We start from the raw sequence: 21,361 nt of genomic DNA on the forward strand, positions 1-21,361 counted from the left end.
CGCCCCTACGCATGCGCACTAGTAGAACCGGAGCCAAAAATCAACCACAAACTTGTTCATATGCAAAAGATTGTGTAATGGGTCTAGGAACCATAGCGAAGTGGCTACAGCAATGGTAATTTTGAAGGCCAATTCTATTGTGACGCAGTTAAAATTGGTCGTCTTCGCCCCTACGCATTGACGCATGCGCACACAGCCACGTCCGGGCAATGTGCGTTTCTCACATCAGCCCCACCCAGCCTGCTAACAGACATGCTCAGTCTTGTGATTCTCCCCACTCCTACGTACACCAAGATGGCGTCCTCTTTCCTAACTCTGCTGCTTAAGCGGCGCTTGGGTCTCACACCTGTCAGAGGTGTCTACTGGGTGCAGGTATCTGCCGTTTCCTCTCTCGCGTTGTCTTCCCTCTTCGCAGCTGCTTGCCCTCGTTTGAATGGGTTCCGGCTGGCTGCCTTTCCTTCTCCACACTGCCCGGAAAGAGTTTTCCTTCCTACGGTTGGGGAGAGGGAGGAGAAAGCTCACATCTTTCTTGTCTTGATTTGGTTACTTCACTCCCACTAGCCAATCTCTTATATCGTGTTCTTAGTTTTAGAGCTCATACTGAGGAGTGTTATATTGTCTTTAAGGTTGTTTATAGTAGCAATGTTGCGTTGCCATGGAACGTCTGGAGGAGCTCTTTGCTCTCCAAGTTGCTGTAGCAGTCCCTCCCCCCATTTCTTTCTCTTCCAGAGTACTTTGTTCACTTGACTGATAAAGAGGTCTGACCTGAGAATGGTTTTCCTGCCTCACTTAGATAGTTTTCAAGATAGCTCTTGAAAACTCCTCTCGTTCCTTCTATCCATGTAGATGCAGGCTTAACTAGCACATGTGGGGCTTACGATCCTCCCGGTACACTGATGTATTTATCTCTACACTACTGAATGTAGATAGGATCTGAGGAGCTCAAGATACTGCTCTCTTTGGCCCTGAAGGTCTCTTGTCTGTCAGAACACTATCCAGAAACTTTCCACCAGGTTCCCCGCTGCCCAAGTCTCTTGAAGCCCTGGCTTCAAAACTCACCACCTTGAAGATCCTTAGATGAAGGGCAAAGAGGGGAAAGCTGCTTCCCACAGTTGCTATTCCCTGAAATGGAGCAAGTTAGCCTCAAGAGTGAGGAGATTAAGGTCACTATGGGATTAATTATAGGCCTGAGGTTTTTGATCCCAGCTGTGGGACTCTGGTTGCTCATTCTTCTGGAATGGGAAACTGATTTTTTTTAAAAGCAGGGTAACATCAGTAATTCAGAGACAGAATTGGGATGAGAATCACATGTACATCACACATATTTTGTGATCCTAACATAACCTTTTTCTGGATACTATAGCAAACTCTTAGGAACTTGGGTATCTCTTCCTTTCCTTTCTCTTTATCACCAGAAACATCTACCAAGTTCACTTTATTCGTCTTCTGATACTAATTTTTTTTTAAGAAATATCCTTTTTTTTGTATCTTTTTCAATGTCAGTTCTCTTAATATTAACTTATCTATTAATTTAATGGTAATTAAATCCTGTAGGTGGAACCTAAAAGGGAAGAATGTTCAGAATAAGAATGTTCTCCTTGTCCTTTACAGCTTAAAACTGAAATAAGACTTTGGAGACGCCATGTGTACAGCTGCTTTCCCAGAAACTAAATTAAATATTTATCAGCTTACATTACTTTAGTGCTTTTGAGTCTTTAAGGACTAAGATCAAGATTAGTACATATTCTTACTATACATCACTGTACCAGTTTTAACATTTTTACAAAACCTCAAGGATCATTGGGGACAAAACCAAGATATCTCATTTTCCTCATAAACCTTATCCTTTTCTTTTTCATAGACTACTTCCCAGGCATTATGCACCAAAGTTTCCCCTGAGGAAGAAGGTTCCATTCCTGTCTCCCCCGATCAGAATGCTCCGTGGGAATATCTGGAGACAGAAGGTACCACCATAAGGAAAATATGGGAAGAGGGAAAGGAAAATGTGGAGACTAAGGAGAAGACAGAGCCATCAGTTTTCAAAAGATTATGGGTGTGTTGAACCTAAGAAGAAGAATGGACCAGATAGGAATGCTTTCTTCTTAATAGTTCTTAAGTGAACACTGAAGCAAAGGCTGTACTGAAGTTTATACAATCTAACAATAACCCTTTTCTCCAGCCTTATCCTTTTTCTTTTCACCTTTTACATATGTCATATTTTGTACTTCTCACATCAGTCTTTTCACACACTATTTCCTGGGATTAGAATGTCTATAACGTGTTGAATTTCTTTCTTTCTTTTTTTTTTTTTAATTTAAGCTTTTTATGTTCAACACATATATTTTCAACATTCACCCTTGCAAAACCTTGTGTCCAAATTTCTTTCCTTCCTTTTTCTTCCCCCCTCCCTTAGATGGCAAGTAATCCAATAAACAGAATATGTTGAATTTCTTGTACATCCTTCCCATCCCAATTTTCCCCCTTAGAAGTGCCCTTCTTTGCCTCTTTCTTACATAACATTTTGTTTGCGGACATTAATATGTTTTATATTCTTGTGTATTGTAGCTATCAATCTTTATGTCTTATAGGAAATAAATTTCATTAAGACAAAGTCAGTTTTTTCGTTAAACTTTGGCTTCTCAGCACTTAACTCTTTACCAAGTAGATATTTATTAAATAATGAAGGAATGAAAAGATGAATAGGGAATGATGTCTAAGGGAAACATGGGGGGTGGTAATAAGTTTTTGAAAATTACTAAAACAGAACAAAAAATTTAAAGTTATTACTATAGAAGACAGGTACAAAAAAAAAAAAAGACTAGACTTCTCTTGTGAGAAAGGAGGAAAAGATTAGTGCCAATGTGGATGTAAGAATTACTTTTCAAAGAAAAGTATGGCAATTTAATTGGATATCTTAAAGGATTGGATTTCAACAGGTGGAGATTAGAGGGGGAGAGAAAACATTCCAGGTATTGAGAATAGTATTAGGAAAGGCATAGATATATCTAGGGCAATTTTGTGGAATGACTTAGTTTGAACTAAAAGGAAATAATATGAACAAGATTACAAAAATAGAATGGAGTCATAAAAGTAATTATTCTAGTAGTTATTGTAGATCAGATATATGGTAGATCAAATTTTTGAAGTGTTTGGCATATAGTAAATGCTTAATAAAGTCTTATTTGTTTTTTCTTCCCTTCCTTTCTTTTCCTTTCTAGAATACCTGACTCGATATGGCTCCCGTCCAGTCTGGGCTGACTATCAAAGAAACCATAAAGGTGGCATCCCACCACAACGAACCCGTAAGACATGCATTGTGAGTAAGGAATTGGGTCTCTGGTATAGAGATTAAGGAATGACAGGGTGGGATTGCACGGACCTTGACAACAAAGGCATTTGTGCTATTACTGAAGTTTCTCCCTATCTCTTTTCCCTTCAGCGAGGGAACAAAGTCGCTGGAAATCCTTGCCCTATCTGCCGGGATCAGAAGCTCCATGTGGACTTTAGAGTAAGAAACTTCCAAATTTCATAGTCTTCTTTACCTACCTCAGAAACTAATGCTTAAGTGTGCTTAACTGTGCTTAAAAGTAATAGTTTTCCTACTCCCTTCCTTTAAACCTCAAAATGACTGTTAGTCCCTCCTTTTTACTCCATTGCTCCAGTTTCTGAAAAGGATGTGCTTTCAAGGCTAACCTCTCTACTTCTATCCTTTAATTTCATCATTGCAGAAAGCTATAGATGGATAGTTCATAGAACTTCAGAGTCAGGAAGACCTCAGGTCAAATTTTGCCTCATATACTTAGGCTATATCACCTTAGATAGTCATTTATTATTTGTCAGTTTTTTCATCTACAAAATAGGGAAAATAATATTACCAACTTAATAGGGTTGGTTGTGAGGACTAAATGAATCAAAATATATAAAACACTATGTGAATGTTAGCTATTATCATATCTTATTTTCTACAGGCTGCCACCTTGAATTGTGCCCTTTATAATCTTGTTTGCTATCAGCTGCTTACAAACATAATTAGTCTCTCTATTCCTTAAAAACTTTTACTTGGCCCCACTATTTCTTCAAGCTATTTCTCACAAACATCTAAAAATTAAGAAAAACCATTTGTAGCCATTGTCTCCACTTCCTCACCTCCTAATAACTTCTCAGCCGTTAGTAACCTAGCTTCTGACCCCATGACTAGGCTCAAACTCTCTTCTCCAATGTCATCATTGATATCTTAATTGCTAAATCTCAAAGCTTTACACAATCTTTAACCTTGAACTTTTGAAACTTTCAAACATCCCCTCTTCTCCTAGAAATTCTTTTGTTTCTTGGCTTTGAGTCTATTCTGTCTTAAATCTTTTCATATCTTTCTGACCAATCTTGATTCTTATTTGCTAGTTGGTTGGTTATACCTCTCTCTGTAACCATGGGTATTATCCAATACTTAAAGATGATGAGAACCCAGGCCAAATTTGGGATACTCTCAAAAGTTAAGGAATGTGATATGAATGATGATCCAGCAATGGAGGCTAAGAAAGAGGAGGGGATCAGATAGGAGAAAAAGGAAGAAAGAATAGTCTCATGAAAATCCAGAGAGAAAAGGATGTCCAATTGGAAAGGGTGATTGAGTGTTAGATGTTTCTAAGTCAAGCATTTAAAGGATTACTACGAAAGATTAAGAAGGGAATGAGATGAAGGTAAGAAGTATCAACAGCTATTACTAAAAGTTTGGCTATGAAAGGGATGATTAGTCAAGTGAGGCTTTGGAGAATTTTTGATAATGGAAACTTGAATACCTTGAGTGATAGTAAGATCAACTATATGACAGTTGCTATGTGTATCTGAAATAACATGAAGGTATATATTTAAGTTGAGAATTCACTTCTGTAGCTAGGTGAGAATACAAAGATGAAAAGAAACTCCCTGCCCTCAATTAGTTTACATTCTATTAGGAGAAATGTTTTTTTTTTTTTTAACCTAATTATAGTCTTTTTCTTCCAAAATACACGTAGAAATGGCTTTCAACATTCACCCTTGCAAAACCTTAGGTTCTAAATTTTTCTCCTTCTGCCTCTAGAAAGCAAGTAATCCAATATAGGTGCAAAAAAAAAAAAAAAAAAAGGATGTACAAAACAGAAGATAGTCTTTTGAGGGAAATAGTAATACCAGCAACATCAGGAAAATCCTTGTATATATAATATAGTACTTGAGCTGAACTTTGAGGGAAAATAAATTCTAAAAGGTAAAAGTGAAAAGTGATATATCTGTTTCTTTTGAAACTCAAAAAAGGAGGATTTTTCACAGATTGATGTTGGCAGAAGGGAGTCAAACGAGTATGCTGATATTTGTAAATTTTAGATTATTGCTAAAAAGCTTCAATCTCTGCCCCCAAGAATTTATAATAAATAATAAAAAAAAGTAGCATTCAAAACAGATGAATCTTTGTTACAGATATTCAAATGTTAGAATGTTAATATTGCCCTATTCATGCACATCTCTCTTTCAAATTGTATTATGTATTGAATTGCATAAAGAAGATGAATCTACTAGCTTTATGAACTAGTTAGGATATTAAATATGAAGTTGGGGAAGCTGTTGTCGCTGGATCACAGAGTTTGTGGAGGTAACCAAGTATTTCTTCCAGAGGACCAGAAAGATAAAGGAACCAGGAAATGAAAGACTTTGAACACCAGAGAGAGGATTTTTATATTTGATTCTGGAAGTATTAAAGATTCACTAGTGTTTATTGGGGAGGGCCAATGCTGACATAGTCAGGTCTGTACTTGAGAAAGGTTACTTTGGCAATTAGCTAGAGAATGGACTGGAGTAAACAGAGATTTGAGCAAGAAGACTATTGTAGTAGTGAAGGCCTGAAGTGATGTTGGTAGTCAGGACAGTGACAGTATCAAAGGAGAGAAAGGGGCTTATATGAAAAATATTAGGAAGACAGAATTGATAGACTTTGGTGGTAAATTAAATGTGGAAGTGGGAAGGAATTAGGAGATAGGGTTCACACTTAGATTATGAGCCTGGGGAGGACTGGAAGTATGGTGCTCTTTATAGTAAGAGGGAAGTTAGGAAAAGGGAGAGAGTTTTTTTTGGGGGGGAGATAATGAATTGTTCAATTTTGCACAGAGTGAATAAATACTAAATATATTAAAATTAAAATTAAGATATAATAAATAAAAGATTTATTAGATATGCAGTTCAACTTAAATAGGCAATTGGAGATGTTAGGCTAGAGATCCAGGGTAGAAGTTAGTTCTAGATAAAGGACAGAGCCATGGAAGCATAATCTGGATTGGATATACAACAAAGAAGACTTAAGAACTGGGCAGCTAGGTGGTGCAGTGGATTGAGCACTAGCTCTGAAGTCAAGAAGACCTGAGTTCAAATTTGGTCTCAGACACTTAACATGCTAGACACTTAACATGCTAGTTGTGTGACTCTGGGCAAGTCACTTAATCTCAATTTCCTCAGCAAAAAAAAAAAAAAAAAAAAAAAAAAAAGAGAAGAGAATATCAATATCATTTTTCATCTAGCTCCCATTTCTCTCAGTGATTTCTCTAAAGGCAGCTAGGTAGGGCAGCATATAGAGTACCAGACTGAGAGTCAAGAACTTTCATCTTCATCTGTTTATATCTGACTTCTGGCATTTAGCAGCTCTGCAGCCCTGGTTATTGTTGAACATCATTTCAGTCGTGTCCAACTCTCCTTGATGCTGTTGGAATTTTTCTTGGCAATATATTAGAGTGGTTTCCTTTCCTTTTCTAGTCTACTTCACAGATTAAGATTGTTGTTATTGTTTGTCCTGCCTTTTTGAAAAGGACCATGACATCAGGGAGGTGATGCCATAGCATGCAAATGAGTTCAATTCAAGTGAGGGAGAGATGTGCAAGATTACTTGCCTCACTTTCCCCTCCAGAGCCATCTGGATCCAGTGGCTAGATACAGATCAGAACAACTGGAGATGGCCCTGATAAAAAATTGAAGCAAACAAGGATAAGTGACACAGCTAAGGTTCTGAAGCCAAAATCGAACTTCAGGACTACTGCTATATCTACTGTGCCAATTATCTTCCCCCAAAAGATCCTAGACAAGTCACTTAACTCTGTTTGCTTTAGTTTCCTTGTCTGTAAAATGAGCTGGAGAAAGAAAGGGCAAACTACTCCAGTATCTTTGCCAAGAAAACCTCATGAAGAGTCAGATATAAAGGAACCAACACTAACCATCTATCCCAGGAAGGTCATTACTGGGATAACCTCATCATTCTGGAAGATCTCATCAGCCTTGGTCCTTTATGTCATCACTATTCTCAGCTTCTGTGATTGGAAGGTGGGCTGTGAACTACAACTCTCCATTTAAGAAGAGATCTTAGCTCATAGATTTTATTTCTCCCTTGGCTGCACCTACTTGGGGACTTCCTTGACTTCTCCATCATTCCTGCCCATACTTATGAGATTAGTTGACAGTATCAAAGGCTACAGGCGGGTCAAGAAGGATGAAAATTGAGAAAAGGCTGTTTGATTTTTGCAATTAAGAAATTATTAATAACTTCAGAGAAGCAATTTCAGTTGAATGAAGATATTAAAGGCCAAAATGCAGACAAGAGAATGAGAGGAAAGGAAGTAGAAGTATCAATTGTAAATCCGCCTTTCCAAGAGTTTAGCTACTAAAGGATGGAGACAAAAGCTACAGTTTAGCTACAAAAGGAATAAGACAATAGCTATCAGAGATGGATGGGCGAAGGAAGTGTTTTTTGAAGATGGAAGAGACATAGGCATGTTTTGTAGGCAGCAGGAAAACAGCCAATAGACAAAGAGATATTGAAAGTTAGTGAGAAAGCATAGAGAAGCACTCTGCCAGAGAAGATGGGATAGACAGATCATTTGTGCAGGTTGCAAAAAGAGAGGTAGGTGGCCTCTTCTGGTGAAGAGATAAAGAAGGAGATAGTTGGAAAAGGCATTCCAAATGATAGGTGGAAGAGGAAAAAAAAAACTTTTGGCTAATGGCTTCAAATTTTTCAGTGAGATATGAGTGAACATTTTCAACTGAGAGGATGAAGAAGGGCATATAGAAGAAGTCATAGTAGATATCAGGAGGGTTGAAAACTTTTAGAAAAAATCAGTGTGATGACTGTGGGATAGTGAATTCTTTAGGAGCATGTGAAAGGATCGCTAATGTTTCAGTGAGGGCTAAGTTGATATTATTTAACATAATATTCCAAATAGAAGACCCAAATCATCACAGTTTGGTGGTTTTCCTTTAACTTCATTTAGATGCACAGGAATAACAGAAGGCTTGAGTAATGTAAGTAATCCAAGACTGGGGCAATTACAAGAGCAGAGGTAGTATAAAGGAAGGATTAAAAAGAAATTGCCTTCGGAGTTATGTCTTTTAGAAACTAGGGAGTCATGCCATTATCACCATCACAGAATTTTAGTGACTCCACGGGTCATTTAATTAGTTCCTTATGAATTCACTCTTCCAACAATTTCTTTTTTTTTAAATAACTTTTTATTGATAGAACCCATGCCAGGGTAATTTTTTACAGCATTATCCCTTGCACTCACTTCTGTTCTGATTTTTCCCCTCCCTCCTTCCACCCCCTCCCCCAGATGGCAAGCAGTCCTTTATATGTTGAATAGGTTACAGTATATTCTAGATACAATATATATGTGCAGAACCGAACAGTTTTTTTGTTGCACAGGGAGAATTGGATTCAGAAGGTAGAAATAATCTGGGAAGAAAAAGAAAAATGCAAGCAGTTTATATTCATTTCCCAGTGTTCTTTCTTTGGGTGTAGCTACTTCTGTCCGTTCTTGATCAATTGAAACTGAATTAGCTCTCTTTATCGAAGAGATCCACTTCCATCAGAATACATCCTCAAATAGTATCGTTGTCCAACAATTTCTTATGAGGGTTCATCTCATCTCAATTCACTCCTCCAGTGACAGAGACTCTGAAGTGGATAAGTTAAGAATTCAGTATAAGATCTCTTCTGGTCCCACTAAATGAGTTTCAGGGTTGCAGGATTTCTGTTATCTGGTGGTTTGTCAGCAAGAAATGGAAACAAACTTTGGTGAAAAGTATTTTTCTTTTCTCTCCGACTGTCCAATGAAATTAAGGTAGAAAAGTGAGTATTTGGGACATTATCTACTTTATTATTAGAATTTCACAACGTGCAAAGTGATTGTGGCTCTTCTCACTAACACTGGATGTTACTCTATGTCCAGGGGCATTAATTAAACTTCATTATTTCCTGGGGAAAAAGAGGGACCTATATTAAAAAGGAGAGGCCTACATGAGAAAAATGTGGGAGCTTGAATATCCAGGTTTTGAGATCTAAGGAGGCCTGGGCTTTCAGACTTCCACTGAGTAAGCATCACAACCATTGTTGAGAAATAAGTCACACCACAGCCCTGTATAAAGCAAGATGAACTGAATTCCATTTTCTGTGAAATGGGTTTAAGTGACTTACTCAAGATCATATGGCTAGTATGTGGCAGAATCTGAACTAGCAAGTCTTGAAATTATAGTTTTTTACAGTCAAGGACTTTTGTACTTATATTCCCAGTTCCTTGTAGGCATCTACTATTTCTTGATTGATTAACCAAACCCACAGGAAGGGATAAAAGAATTTTGCAATAGTAGTTTATAGAAAAGATCTAAATTTGGCATAAATATTGTTGGGAATAAGCTTTGGATACTAGATATATTCAAGAGAAGGGTAGAGCACTATTGTCTTAGAATCAGGGGAGATTTCATTGATAAGTTGGTTTGAAAAGGAGTGGAGAGATTGGAAAGTTTGGAATAAGATGTAGAAGGGTATGTTATTCCTACTGCCACTTTCTAATATTATCACAACCTCCATTTTCTTTTATTTCTTTTCAGAATGTGAAGCTCTTGGAACAGTTTATCTGTGCTCAAACAGGTGTCATCTTCCATGCCCCATATACAGGTTAGAGTCCCAGACCCTTAAGAGTTTACCCTTATCTCCTGTTTCCACACAGAAAAATTTCCATCCTCATCTAGACGTGTAGCTTCCAGCTTTTGGAAAATTTTTGGATGTATCAGGACTTGTATGTAAACAAGGGCAAAATATTATGTGTTTTCATAATCAACTGTTGGAATCCTTACAAAGTGTTAAGTCATTAGAGTTGATAGAGACAATAATTATCTAATTTAGCATGGTTCGGTATGATTGATCTGATCTTACAAGGAGATGTTATGGGCCAGAAGAAACAAGGTACTAAGTACAACTGATAGACACAATGCTTGTGTTCACACCTTTAGAGAGCTCATATAAGCAAGAAGTATTTAAGTACTCTTTGGCGTTCACAAGTATGGGAGATTCACAAAGTTAACTTTGTAACTTTGTGAATTCACACCTCCCTTGAAGCTCTTAGGGCCAGAGAGCACTCTGGGATGAAACCCATAATCCCACTCTTGTAACCCTTTTTGGAGAAGGAGCAAAAATAAAGCTTCAGGGAGCCAGTCAAGTGAGTTACTTCGGAACATTGTCAGGGGTCGGAGAGGAGCACTCTGGGAGATTGAGAGCCAGAAGCTCTCTCTTGGAGGCAAGACAGATTCATTTCCAACTTTCACCTTGGTGCTGGCTGGAGGCTGAAGAAAGCAGAGGCAGAAGCAAAGGACAAAGCTGCAAGAGCTCTTAGAACCAAGGAGAGAGAAAGAGGCCTCTAAGAAAAACTAACTGGCTAACTAAGGCTACTTCCAGAAAACCTCCCCAAGAAACCTGCTCCCAGAGAGAACCTTTATATTTTAAAGAAAAAGAATACCACAATCAACTTTGCAAAATAGAGAGTTTCTGGTCCTTAAATTCCTAATCTGTACAGTAGGAAGAATCTTTCTTGAAGTCTAGTCCACCAAATTCCATTATGGCAGTTGATATTACTACAATATAAAATGATACTCTTCTCTCCCTTTTTCTCTCATTTTTTCCTGTTACAAGGTATCTGTATGAACCAGCATAAGAAGATGACAGAGGCCATCCTGAAGGCTAGAGACCATGGTAAGAGACAGAAAGGGGAAAGAGTATTTTAGAAGTGGGAAGAGAATGTGGGCTTGGAGGGAAGAGTGTGTGGGAATGATGAAAGATAAGAAAGTTCCAATTCTGAAAATCTGAGAAAGGATATAGACCTTTCCCTTTCTGTTCTTTCTCTTTACATTTCATTTAGCATTTCAGTGTCTCATTAATGCCTTATTATTATTCCTAAACTTCATCAAACTTAATTCTTCCTCCTCACTTTTCATTTCTCAACTTTTCCTTTCCTAATGACACCCCATTTAATTATATTGCCTTCTATTTTATTCCTTTTCCCCATATTTTTTCATCTCCTTAGGTTTCCTCAGTTATCACATCCCCCTGGCACAGCCACGGGATACTGATTTCAGCAATTCTCATGGAGCTGTGGGCTGTACTCCAATGGCTCCTGCCTTAGCTGCAGGTACCTCCTGGTATCCATGGTACAATTGGCAGCAGCCACCTGAGAGAGAGCTGTCCCGAATTCGACGTCTATATCAAGGCCACCTTAAGGAAGAAAGTGAACCCCTTCTGGAAATGATGCCCATGAGTCCATCTCAAACTAATATTCTCCCAGAGGGAGAGGAATCCAAGAGTATCCACTAAAATGGAAGTCATGAGAAGGGATGAATGTACTGTGTTGCTCCAGAGCTTAAGGGATGGATGTGAGAAAATGCTCTAGCCTAAACTGAACTGATCCTTACCCCTACTCTTCTTAGAAATGAGTAGGATAGTGGCAAGTTCTGGCCTAGAAGAAAGGAGAAAATAGACCGCAAAATGAAGCAGCATATCTAAATAAGTGTTTTTGATTCCCCTTTCTGCTGCAGCTTCCCCCTATATTTTTAAGTTGCAGGTATAGGGGTTACCAAACCTGTCAACACTTTATAATAAAAAATTATTTTATTATTCATGTGTCTGTTTTTAGATTGGAGGTGGTAGATACTTGAACTTTAGCCATTCCTTCAAAAAATGGGGAGGGTGGGAGGGTGGTTAGTAAATGTTAAAGACAAGGTAGATTTTCACTAAGCATCATGATTTTAGAGTTGTATGAATGGATCTTCATGGATGGTTTTCAATGTTGATGAAATCGTAGATCCAGATTAAATCTCATCCTGAGATTGATTTTTTTTTTTGGTTGAAAATGGATATTATAAAATAGATTGATTGGTTTTTTAAACTTGGAAATTGGGCATTTAGTCCCCAGGGCTATCGGATAATTCAGATCTGGAACAGAAAAACTACCATGGGAAGAGGCACTAGGGTGTTTTAAAATGAAGATTCTGGAGGAGATTAGAGATCACTTAATCATCACACGATTGGTTTCCTGGAAAGAAAACGATGTTAGTCTGGACTGGGTAGGATTGAGACTAAGATCGTTCAGTTGGTTGCTATGATGCTGTTGGTAGCAAGTATAAAGTGGAGTGAACGGCAACCCACCCTGGCTTCAGTTAGGCGGAAGGGGCGGGGCTCTACGTCGGAAGTGCCGTTTAGAGGGTGTGGCCAAGAGCGCACAATGGGCCATGGAGTTCCCGTTCGATGTGGACGCCTTGTTCCCGGAGCCGATTATCATACTGGATCAACACCTCCGTGCTCCGGCCCGCCGAACCGGAACCACTACCTCGGCTCGGTGACCTCTCAACCCTCATCCATCTACCACGCCCCTCCTTGCATCACCTATATTTGTCCCAATCTCTTCCCCATGACCCCTTCATCCCAAATCAGGGTAGACTTAAGGCAAGGAATGATTCTTTGACCTTTCATCCTCTAGGCCATTGTTGGGTCTCAACTGCAAAGTAGAATGTACTTTTTCATCTACATAATGGGAATGCATTCTGACCCCATCATGTCCATTATCGTGGGCTGGAAAAGGGGTTTCCGAACCTTTTGACATTAGTCTTTTACTCCTAAAAAGTTCCACCAGGTGGGTGAGGACTGGAAGGAGGGGGAAGGGCTGTCAGTTACTTAGGGCCATAAGGCTGCAAAATCAGGAATGAAGGAGACTTAAGTCAGTACTTGAAGGTGAAAACCTAGGTTTGGAATTAAGGTTACCTTTCCCCTTCCCAGGACCATTCCTTGGATATACAAGGCAAGTTCAGTGATTTATGTTTCTCCTCTCTCTGCAGTTTTGATCTCCAACAGCAAATCATGACTGTTGTCGATGAACTGGGAAAGGCCTCAGCCAAGGTACTAGGAAGACATTTCATTATGAGAACCATGAAGGGTTGACAAAACAGGGAGCCACTAGACCCCATTCCAAAGTGACTTTGAAGGGGCCTAAGGGAGGAAGGGGAAGTCTTAAGGAGGTTATAATTAAATTCTTCCATCTTATTAGGCACAACATCTTCCTGGTCCCATCACCAGTGCTTCAAGAATGCAGAGTAACCGACATGTTATGTATGTGCTGAAGGATACCTCTGCCCGTCCGTGAGTGCTGGACTCTAGTGTTTCTTTGTTCCTTCTCTTTATTAATGTCTTCTAGTAGCTACATAATCTTCCTTTTCCTTCTTTCTCCTTCTCTTCCCTCTTCTTTCTCTTTTTCTCTCTCCATGATAAGCTGTGAGTTCTCCCGCTCTCTCCCCTTCCTACAGGGCTGGAAAAGGAGCTATAATTGGCTTTCTCAAAGTTGGATATAAGAAACTCTTTGTTCTGGTGAGTTACAGGATAGTGTGCTTGGATTTCTGAGTCTGGCAATGGTTGGCAGATTGTGGTGAAGGGATGAGAGGTGAAGAAGAGATGCTTATGTTCTGAAAGTAATCTATTCCTTCTCCCTTCTCTTACCCTCATATCCATCCCTCCATCAGGATGATCGAGGGGCCCATAATGAAGTAGAACCACTTTGCATACTAGACTTTTACATCCATGAATCACTGCAACGCCATGGACATGGACTGAATCTTTTCCAATATATGTTAGAGGTATGATTACCAGCTTAAATTTTAAAGTGCTTTCAAATTGCAAATTAAAGTCCTCCCAACTTGCCATTGTCCTTATCTTGAGACCACTTGTCTCCTGAACTTCCAAATGTTCCTGTTAACCCTACATCCCTTGAAATTTATTATCTCCACTTCCATACTGTCCTCTGAACTCCTTTTTGTCCTGCAGAAGGAACGAGTTGAACCACACCAACTAGCTATTGACCGACCCTCAGAGAAATTGCTGCGGTTCTTGAATAAACACTACAACCTGGAATCCACAGTGCCACAGGTTAGAACTCTTGAGAAATGTGACCCTAGAACAGATGAGAGTGAAGAACCTACTAGTTATGTTTATTCTTTGTTGGGGACTATCAAGAATTTCCCATTTATATTACGTGCAATTTGTACTCCTTCAAGTTCTTTCATATTAGTAAACATTCATTAAGCACCTACTGTGTGCTAGGCACTGTGCTAGCATCCATCTACTATAGTACTCTCTATTCATCTTATTCTCATGCATGTTGGCTCCCTATTTTGATTCTTATGCTGCAGCCAAATTCATCTTTCCTATTATCTAAACATAACTTCATCATTTCAGTCTTGCCTTTACAAAAGCCATTCCCCACAATTTGAATGTCTTCCCACAGTACACAGTCCATATTAAGAATATACTTATTCACTCCATTCAAATAATGTCTCTGTTTGGTATGTCTCTAAATTAATACAACCTGAACTTGATCTTGTGTTTTGTAACTTGTCTTCAATCTGTCATGTATAAATGTATGTGACCTTTTTCATCATTATACTGATTACCCAAAATAAGAATTATGTCTTTGATATTTCTATTGACTGATGCAAGGACTTGTCTCCTAGACCTAAATCAAATATGACCTGGGACATTTTCTAGCTAGGTGATTTTGGACCGTTATTTAACCCTGTTTTTGGCTTAATTTCCTCACTTGTAAATAGGGTTAATAATAACTCCTATCTACCTCCCAAGATTGTCATGAAGATAAGACACAATATTTGTAAAAAGTTTAGAACCATATCTGACTTGTAATAGACAGTATGTAAATGCTAGCTATCATTTTTTTTTCTCTTAGTTTCTAGTACAATAGGGAGTACTCCATTTATGTTTTTTCATGTGACTGAATAAATGACTTAATTTCTCTCATTCCAACATTCAGGTGAACAATTTTGTGATCTTCGAAGGCTTTTTTGCCCACCAGCACCGTGAGTTTCCCTCTCCCTTCTCAGTCCTAGAGTCAGGGGTAGGGAGTAGGGAGTAGGTCCATTAATCCCATTGTCCCCTTCCCTTGAGTAAGGGAACCCCCACTTCCTTTCCCACAGGGTCCCCTGCTTCCTCTCTGAGGGCGATTCGCTGCTCTCGTGCTGCCTCGGTTGATAACACACCTAATGGTAAACTTCATTTGGGATTTAGAAGTTGAATATCATTTTAGAGACTAAAATGGGAAAAGGGACGGCTATCAGGAATGGGAAAGAAAGCTATTCAAGATTCCAAAAGTCATTTAGAAAATTATTTTTGACAAAGCTATCCAAGGTCCCAAGCATCATTTAGATAATTATTTTTGATATATGGCAATATGAAAAGTTCTGTTTCAGGCATGATTTTTAATTAAATATTCTGGCTTGACTATTGATGGTATGAAGTACTTGCATGCAGTACCCTTTGAGCAGATTTCTTATTTTTACTCTTATTTAGGTTCCTTTAAAGTTATGAATTATGGCATTTTTCAATTCATAGAATACATTTTTATATTATAAATTGATTTATGATGCCCTCATAATTTGTGAAAATTAAAAATCACCATTACAATGAAGTCACTCAGCAGAGACTAGCTAGACACTCCATCCTGTTTGAAATCCTAATTCCCCTACATGTCACACATAGACAGCTGGAAACTCTCAGATAGTTACAGAGTCCCAGCCTTGATTGATCAGTTTTTCAATTTGCTTTTTTAACTGGCTCACACTTTTCCTTAGTGGATATAAGGAAATGATTATTTTGGTTTCTGAGGCTTTCCCTTCTAGCTCTTTTCAGATTATAGGCTACAAAGTATAAGAGAGTGAAAGTCAACAAAGCTGGTGATCATGTCAACATCAGAAGTCAATAATATTCAGAGGCTTAAATTTTCAGCTGAAGAGGTATTATAGTCAATAAAAGATTGAATAAAATGTGAGTTGACTGTTCCTTCAGATGGAAGGGACAGAGTGAGTGAGCAAAGAGGTGAGGTCAGCCTATAGTCATCTAATTGTGACTTTTCTCTCATACTTCTTGTGTATGCTCCTGTCCTTTACTTTGTAGTCTTTCTTCTTAAATGAAAGTTAAATCTCTTCCTTACCTGTGGCCAAAACAGAGAGGTTGTTCTCTGACCTCCCCAGTTCCCTTCAGACTAATTCTTGATTAACCACGGACTTTGTCCATCTCATCTAGAGGGACCCAAGGTCCTTACTGCCCAGGCCGGAACCATACTACTGTCCCAGATTCTCAAGGGTGCCTGACACCACCCTCTGACCAGTAAGAAGCTCCACCCCTCTGCTTCTGTAGCTATGCTCTTCCTGCATCTCCCCAAATTCTCCTCTCTGATTTCTCTCCCCTGACTCCTTGCTTGGAATACTCCCTTCTGTTCGCCTCCCATTTGTTCCAGTATCCTTGGGTGTCCCTGTCAATTTGTAGATACTTCATAAAACTGATTTCTAGGGGTGGAGATTGATTTGACATCCAAATAGCAAATATGAATTGTGACATCAGGGAGTAGTCCAGTGAAGGGAAATGGAAAGCTGATGAAAAAATGTCTGTCGATTAGTGCTCATTCTGTCCATATGCCCTCTCTCTCCAGCTCCAGCCAGAAAGCTGCCCCCCAAGAAGGCAGAAGGAGAGATTAAACCATATTCTTCTAGTGATCGAGAATGTAAGAGGAGGGATCAGGGTGAGGGCAGGGTCCAACAAAGAAATGTCAGTCCCTATGTACGGGCTTATATCTCCTTGTCTCTTCTCTACAGCATTATGTACTTTCTCTTTTCTCCATTTGGTTGTCTTTTTGCTCTCTTCCCACCTTGTTTTCTTTTTCTTTGGTTTTTTTTTTTTTTTTGTCTCTCTTAGTTCTGAAGGTGGCTGTAGAACCTCCATGGCCCTTGAACAGAGCCCCCCGACGTGCTACACCTCCAACTCGACCACCCACCCGGTCCAGCAGCCTGGGCAATTCTCCGGATCGGGGTCCCCTCCGTCCCTTTCTGCCAGAACAAGAGTTGCTACGATCTCTTCGTCTCTGCCCCCCCCACCCTACTGCCCGCCTGCTGCTTGCAACTGACTCTGGCGGCAGCCCAGCCCAACGTAGGCGTACCAGGTAATGAGACTTTGACATCGGGGTAGAGTTGGGAAGAAATTTGAAACTGTCAAAAGAGATCTTAGAATATTAGAATCAAAAGGGGCAACCTGGAAACTGACAGAATGGTGTGAAGAATGTTTGGATATAGATAGGAGAGGAAGAAGTGGCAAAGTCTTCATATATCCCGAGGACAGCTTGCTTTAATGGGAAAAGGAAAGAGGAAGTATGCATTCTCAAAAACAAGCAGTTTTAAAATCATAAGAATGAGGAGGTAAATAATATACCTGGGATTTGTTTTGGTAGAAAGGCACTAAGCAGTATGCTCTTTGGAATCTTGACTTAGGACATTGATGAAAAATGGTACCTATTCTACTCTCTATCCTTGCATACTGTTAATACTTGCCTACAAGTAGGGGAGGGAATATTTCTTTAATTTCTATCCTTGGCTATCTTATCTCTGATTCTTCATTTCTTTCTTTTCTCATTTCCTCTCTCCTCATTTTGTCCTTCCATATGTTCCACAGTTCCCTCACTCGCCCTGAAAATAACAGATATTGATGGTTATACCTCCTCACTTAAGACCACCTGATTTTAAAAGGATCCATATTCCCATTTCATCTTCCAGGATGCAGTGGAGCTCTAATACTTAGGATCAAGTGTCCTAACCCCTTGCCAGGTTAATCCAGCAGCAGAATAACAAATATCCTATTCCCATCCCCATTTTATTATTCCAGGAGAGGTAACTCTTATTCTCTAATTGGGTTCTGAATACTTCTAACCAATACATGGAAACTCTGCTAGATTAACTAGCTAATCCTTTGAAACCCAGGATCCCTCCAGACTGTAGTAGAGTACAGGGGTTCTTAACCTTTTCTGTGTCATGAAACCTTCTGGCAATCTTGTGACACCTAATGGACCCGTTCTCAGAATAATTTTTTAATATACAAAAAAACTGAAAAGATAATAAAATACAATTATCAAGATAGTTTTTAAAACTCACTCCACAGATCCCAAATCTGTACTTTAGAATAACCAATAGACCTAGCCCTCTTCTACCACATATTTGAAGGATCATTGTCCCAGAAACAGGTATATTTGGCCTAGTTTTCCTGTTTCCTGTGCAACATTCCTTGGAGTTAGATTTCCTTTTGGATTAGTAGTATTCCACTCCTTTGGCCTCCAGACTCTTCTCTTCCATAATTCTATCCCAAGAAGAGTCATACTCTCTTGGGGCCCATTTTTTAGGTGACAAATCCTTCTGAAATTAACCTGATTCCCAAAGGGAGCATTCAGCCTTGCAAAGTTCCTAAATCCCAAAAGACAGTGTGGAAAGAGCCAGTTGGAATTAGGGCTCCTCCATTATCTCTTTATTGGACCTGTTCTAAAACCTGGATTATTGCTATGTTGTGATTTCCACAGAGAAATCGCCGCTACTACCACTTTAATAGCATCCTCTTAGAGGATCTTTAAGTCTTAAGGTCACCTCTGCTTATTACATACAAAGAAATAAACCTTGGTCTGAAGGATCGACTGAATCCTAGTATCTCCTCTTCCATTTCTCCCATACAACTACTTAGATGATGGTGTATGCTTATTCTCTCAGATTGTGTTGAGATGAGTGTGTACCACTCTTTTCCTAACCTGTGCCCCCTCCTCATCCAATCCACTTATCCTCTAGTTTTCCTTTCCTCCCTTTTACTGAGATAGGAATTTCCTCCCTTTGTTTCTAGGCTCTTAGAGTGTAATCATATACCCTGGGATGGTATATAGCCATTCCCTTTTTCATATTCTGTGTGTGGTAGATTACATTGTGTCCCTAATCCCTGGGGAGCAGGATCCTCCCTTACCTCAATGTTATTTCAAATAAAGTGTGTATCCTTTTGTGTGTTTTCTAATGGGTATTTTTCATTGGGAAAAACAAAAGCAACAAAAAGCCTCATTTATTCTGCTGCTGTCTCTTGCCCTGGGGATTGCAGGATCTTTCCACCCGGCATTCTGTGGTCACTGCTTCTGCTTCTTTCACCTTTGAGATCTATAAATCTTCCATTGATTGAATCACTAGTTTCAGAATCTAGGATTCCTTTCCCTTCATTCCATCTCTGATATTCTTGGATCTGCATCTCTTACCTCATAGGATCTATAGATGTCTACACACTCATTTCCACATGTGGACTCTTACCTCTGATTTTAATAACTGCAACCTTCCTCCTTTCCCATGCTTAGTAACCCCTCATATCCAGGCTGATTACCACACTATGACTTCTTGAATGTCTTTCATATATCCCTGATAAGGACCTCCTAGTTTTTTGTCCACAAGTCTGATATTTTCTATATCCCATAAACCTTCATCCCTCTTGATTTACCTCTGTCCACTTGCATTTCTCTGTTCCTAAAGATCCTATACTTAAGCCTCTTTTCATTTCAACATTCTCAGAGGTTACTCTAAGCGCTAACAACCTAAGTCCACCACAAGCTCAGAATTATCATTGCTAGATTGCCTTCTCTTGGTTTTCCTTTTCTTTCTATAGCTCCCCTTAGTTTCTATTGCTACTCACTCCATCTTTCCATCCTTCAGTCCCTTTCCTGTTACCTCCCCCATAGCCCATTTCTTCTACAGGGGATCAACCCCAGGACTGGTGGCCCAGAATTGCAGTTACAGTCGATATGGGGAGCCAGATTCCTCAAGTCCCAAAACAGGTAAGTGGCAGGGCATTATGGGAAATCTTGGTCTAGAAATCAAGACTGTGCTCTAAACATAGTCATGATTTTCTACAAATTATATTCTGTTCTAGCTCTCCCTTATGACACAGTGGAAAGAGCACTAGATTTGAAATCAGAAAATCTCGATTTTAATCCTCTGTCACTGTTTGACTGTCACTATGTATGACTTAGGTGAATTATTTCCCTAATAAATTTATTTTAGGTGAGTGACTTCCTCAGTCCAAAATTCCACTTCTGTAAAATGAAGGGGTTAGATTATATGGAAAGGCCTTTAAGGTCTTTCCAATTCTGAATCACTGCTCCTAAAACTGGTAGCAGTCTAGAGTCTACCTGACTTTGGGATCTAGATTTTCCACTGATTGAATCTTTAGAATTTCCTAGCAGTTAAATTATATGATTTATAAGGCCTTTTTCATCTCTAACATTCTTTTCTATTCTCACCATGCTTTTCAAACTATATTATACATTATATCCACTCTTTCTCTTTTAGCACACAAACACATACACACACACACACCCTGTTTCCACAGGCAATCAAGAACAGAGGAAGAGGGAACAGGAAACAGAGAATAGGTGAGGTCTGACTTGCAAGCTCACATTATCCTGATTATATGCTTCCAACTCTCCCTTTTCCATCTTCTGACTTTCTAAGTTATTTATCCTGATCTCACATATTAGTTGCCCTTTTCCCATTGCCCCACTTAAACCTCTTATAAATTTCCTTTATTTCTAAATAACTATAATTCCTCTTAATACTTTCAAGGATTCGGCCCCATATTCCTCACATGAGCATCTCTGTAATGCTTTAATCTCCTCTCCATCCCACCTTAACAGGTGTACCAACAAAGGGCAGCAGGTTGTGTCAGGGGAGCAAGATGGGGGGGGAACCAGGTCCTCCACCCCTCCACAGGCTCTACAGCTCCCAGTCCCATTGTGGAGACTGGGGGAATCCATGGTCAACGCAAGGTTCATTCGATACCTCCAAGAGCACCGAAGTACCAGGCCATGGTAACCTGGTCCTTCTTTTCGTCCCTCACTGGGTAATCCCCCAAGGCCTGGAGGCTTTGGCCCAGCTCCTTGGAGAAATACTGAGCCCAGCCCTTGGGGAACATCAGTCGGTCAATCGGAGTTGGGCATCTTTCCTTTCCCCAACCACTGGTCTTATCTGCTCAAATTGTATTTTAAACAGAAAACTTTATTTTTAATATTAAAGGCTGTGGTCAGGAGTCTGGATTTCAGTGTGATGTATTGGGAAGATTCATTTTAAGGTCAGGATTGACTTTTGGCGGGTGACTGACATTCTCACATGTAAAATCAGAGGGAAGTAAAAT

General features: G+C 39.4%; 2 protein-coding genes across 14 annotated transcripts in view; both read left to right on the forward strand.

The window, feature by feature from the left end:
- The first annotated feature begins 237 nt into the window (after nucleotides 1-237).
- Nucleotides 238-11,950, forward strand: MRPS18B (mitochondrial ribosomal protein S18B). Its single transcript, XM_051996176.1, has 7 exons — nucleotides 238-372; nucleotides 1,862-1,964; nucleotides 3,219-3,316; nucleotides 3,440-3,508; nucleotides 9,895-9,961; nucleotides 10,973-11,032; nucleotides 11,364-11,950. The coding sequence occupies exons 1-7, from the start codon at nucleotides 253-255 to the stop codon at nucleotides 11,648-11,650; spliced, it is 804 nt and encodes a 267-aa protein (XP_051852136.1). The 5' UTR covers nucleotides 238-252; the 3' UTR covers nucleotides 11,651-11,950.
- Nucleotides 11,951-12,530: 580 nt separating this feature from the next.
- ATAT1 (alpha tubulin acetyltransferase 1) overlaps nucleotides 12,531-21,361 on the forward strand; it is a 28,073-nt gene continuing 19,242 nt past the window's right edge. The window contains exons 1-13 of one of the 13 annotated variants that reach the window (XM_051996158.1): nucleotides 12,531-12,671; nucleotides 13,168-13,228; nucleotides 13,377-13,468; nucleotides 13,633-13,693; nucleotides 13,846-13,959; nucleotides 14,147-14,248; nucleotides 15,147-15,192; nucleotides 15,310-15,378; nucleotides 16,821-16,892; nucleotides 17,084-17,327; nucleotides 19,885-20,006; nucleotides 20,561-20,603; nucleotides 20,865-21,140. In XM_051996158.1, the coding sequence (XP_051852118.1) occupies nucleotides 12,565-12,671; nucleotides 13,168-13,228; nucleotides 13,377-13,468; nucleotides 13,633-13,693; nucleotides 13,846-13,959; nucleotides 14,147-14,248; nucleotides 15,147-15,192; nucleotides 15,310-15,378; nucleotides 16,821-16,892; nucleotides 17,084-17,327; nucleotides 19,885-20,006; nucleotides 20,561-20,603; nucleotides 20,865-21,042 (1,311 nt within the window). In that variant the 5' untranslated portion in view covers nucleotides 12,531-12,564 and the 3' untranslated portion in view covers nucleotides 21,043-21,140. Of the gene's footprint in view, nucleotides 12,966-13,167; nucleotides 13,229-13,376; nucleotides 13,469-13,632; nucleotides 13,694-13,845; nucleotides 13,960-14,146; nucleotides 14,249-15,146; nucleotides 15,193-15,309; nucleotides 15,379-16,820; nucleotides 16,893-17,083; nucleotides 17,332-17,833; nucleotides 19,200-19,884; nucleotides 20,007-20,560; nucleotides 21,257-21,361 lie in introns of those variants that run through there. The other 12 variants (XM_051996159.1, XM_051996162.1, XM_051996153.1 and 9 more) reach the window with 12 other exon arrangements.

Source organism: Antechinus flavipes, chromosome 4, assembly GCF_016432865.1.
Source record: "Antechinus flavipes isolate AdamAnt ecotype Samford, QLD, Australia chromosome 4, AdamAnt_v2, whole genome shotgun sequence".
Classification (NCBI taxonomy): Eukaryota; Metazoa; Chordata; class Mammalia; order Dasyuromorphia; family Dasyuridae; genus Antechinus; species Antechinus flavipes.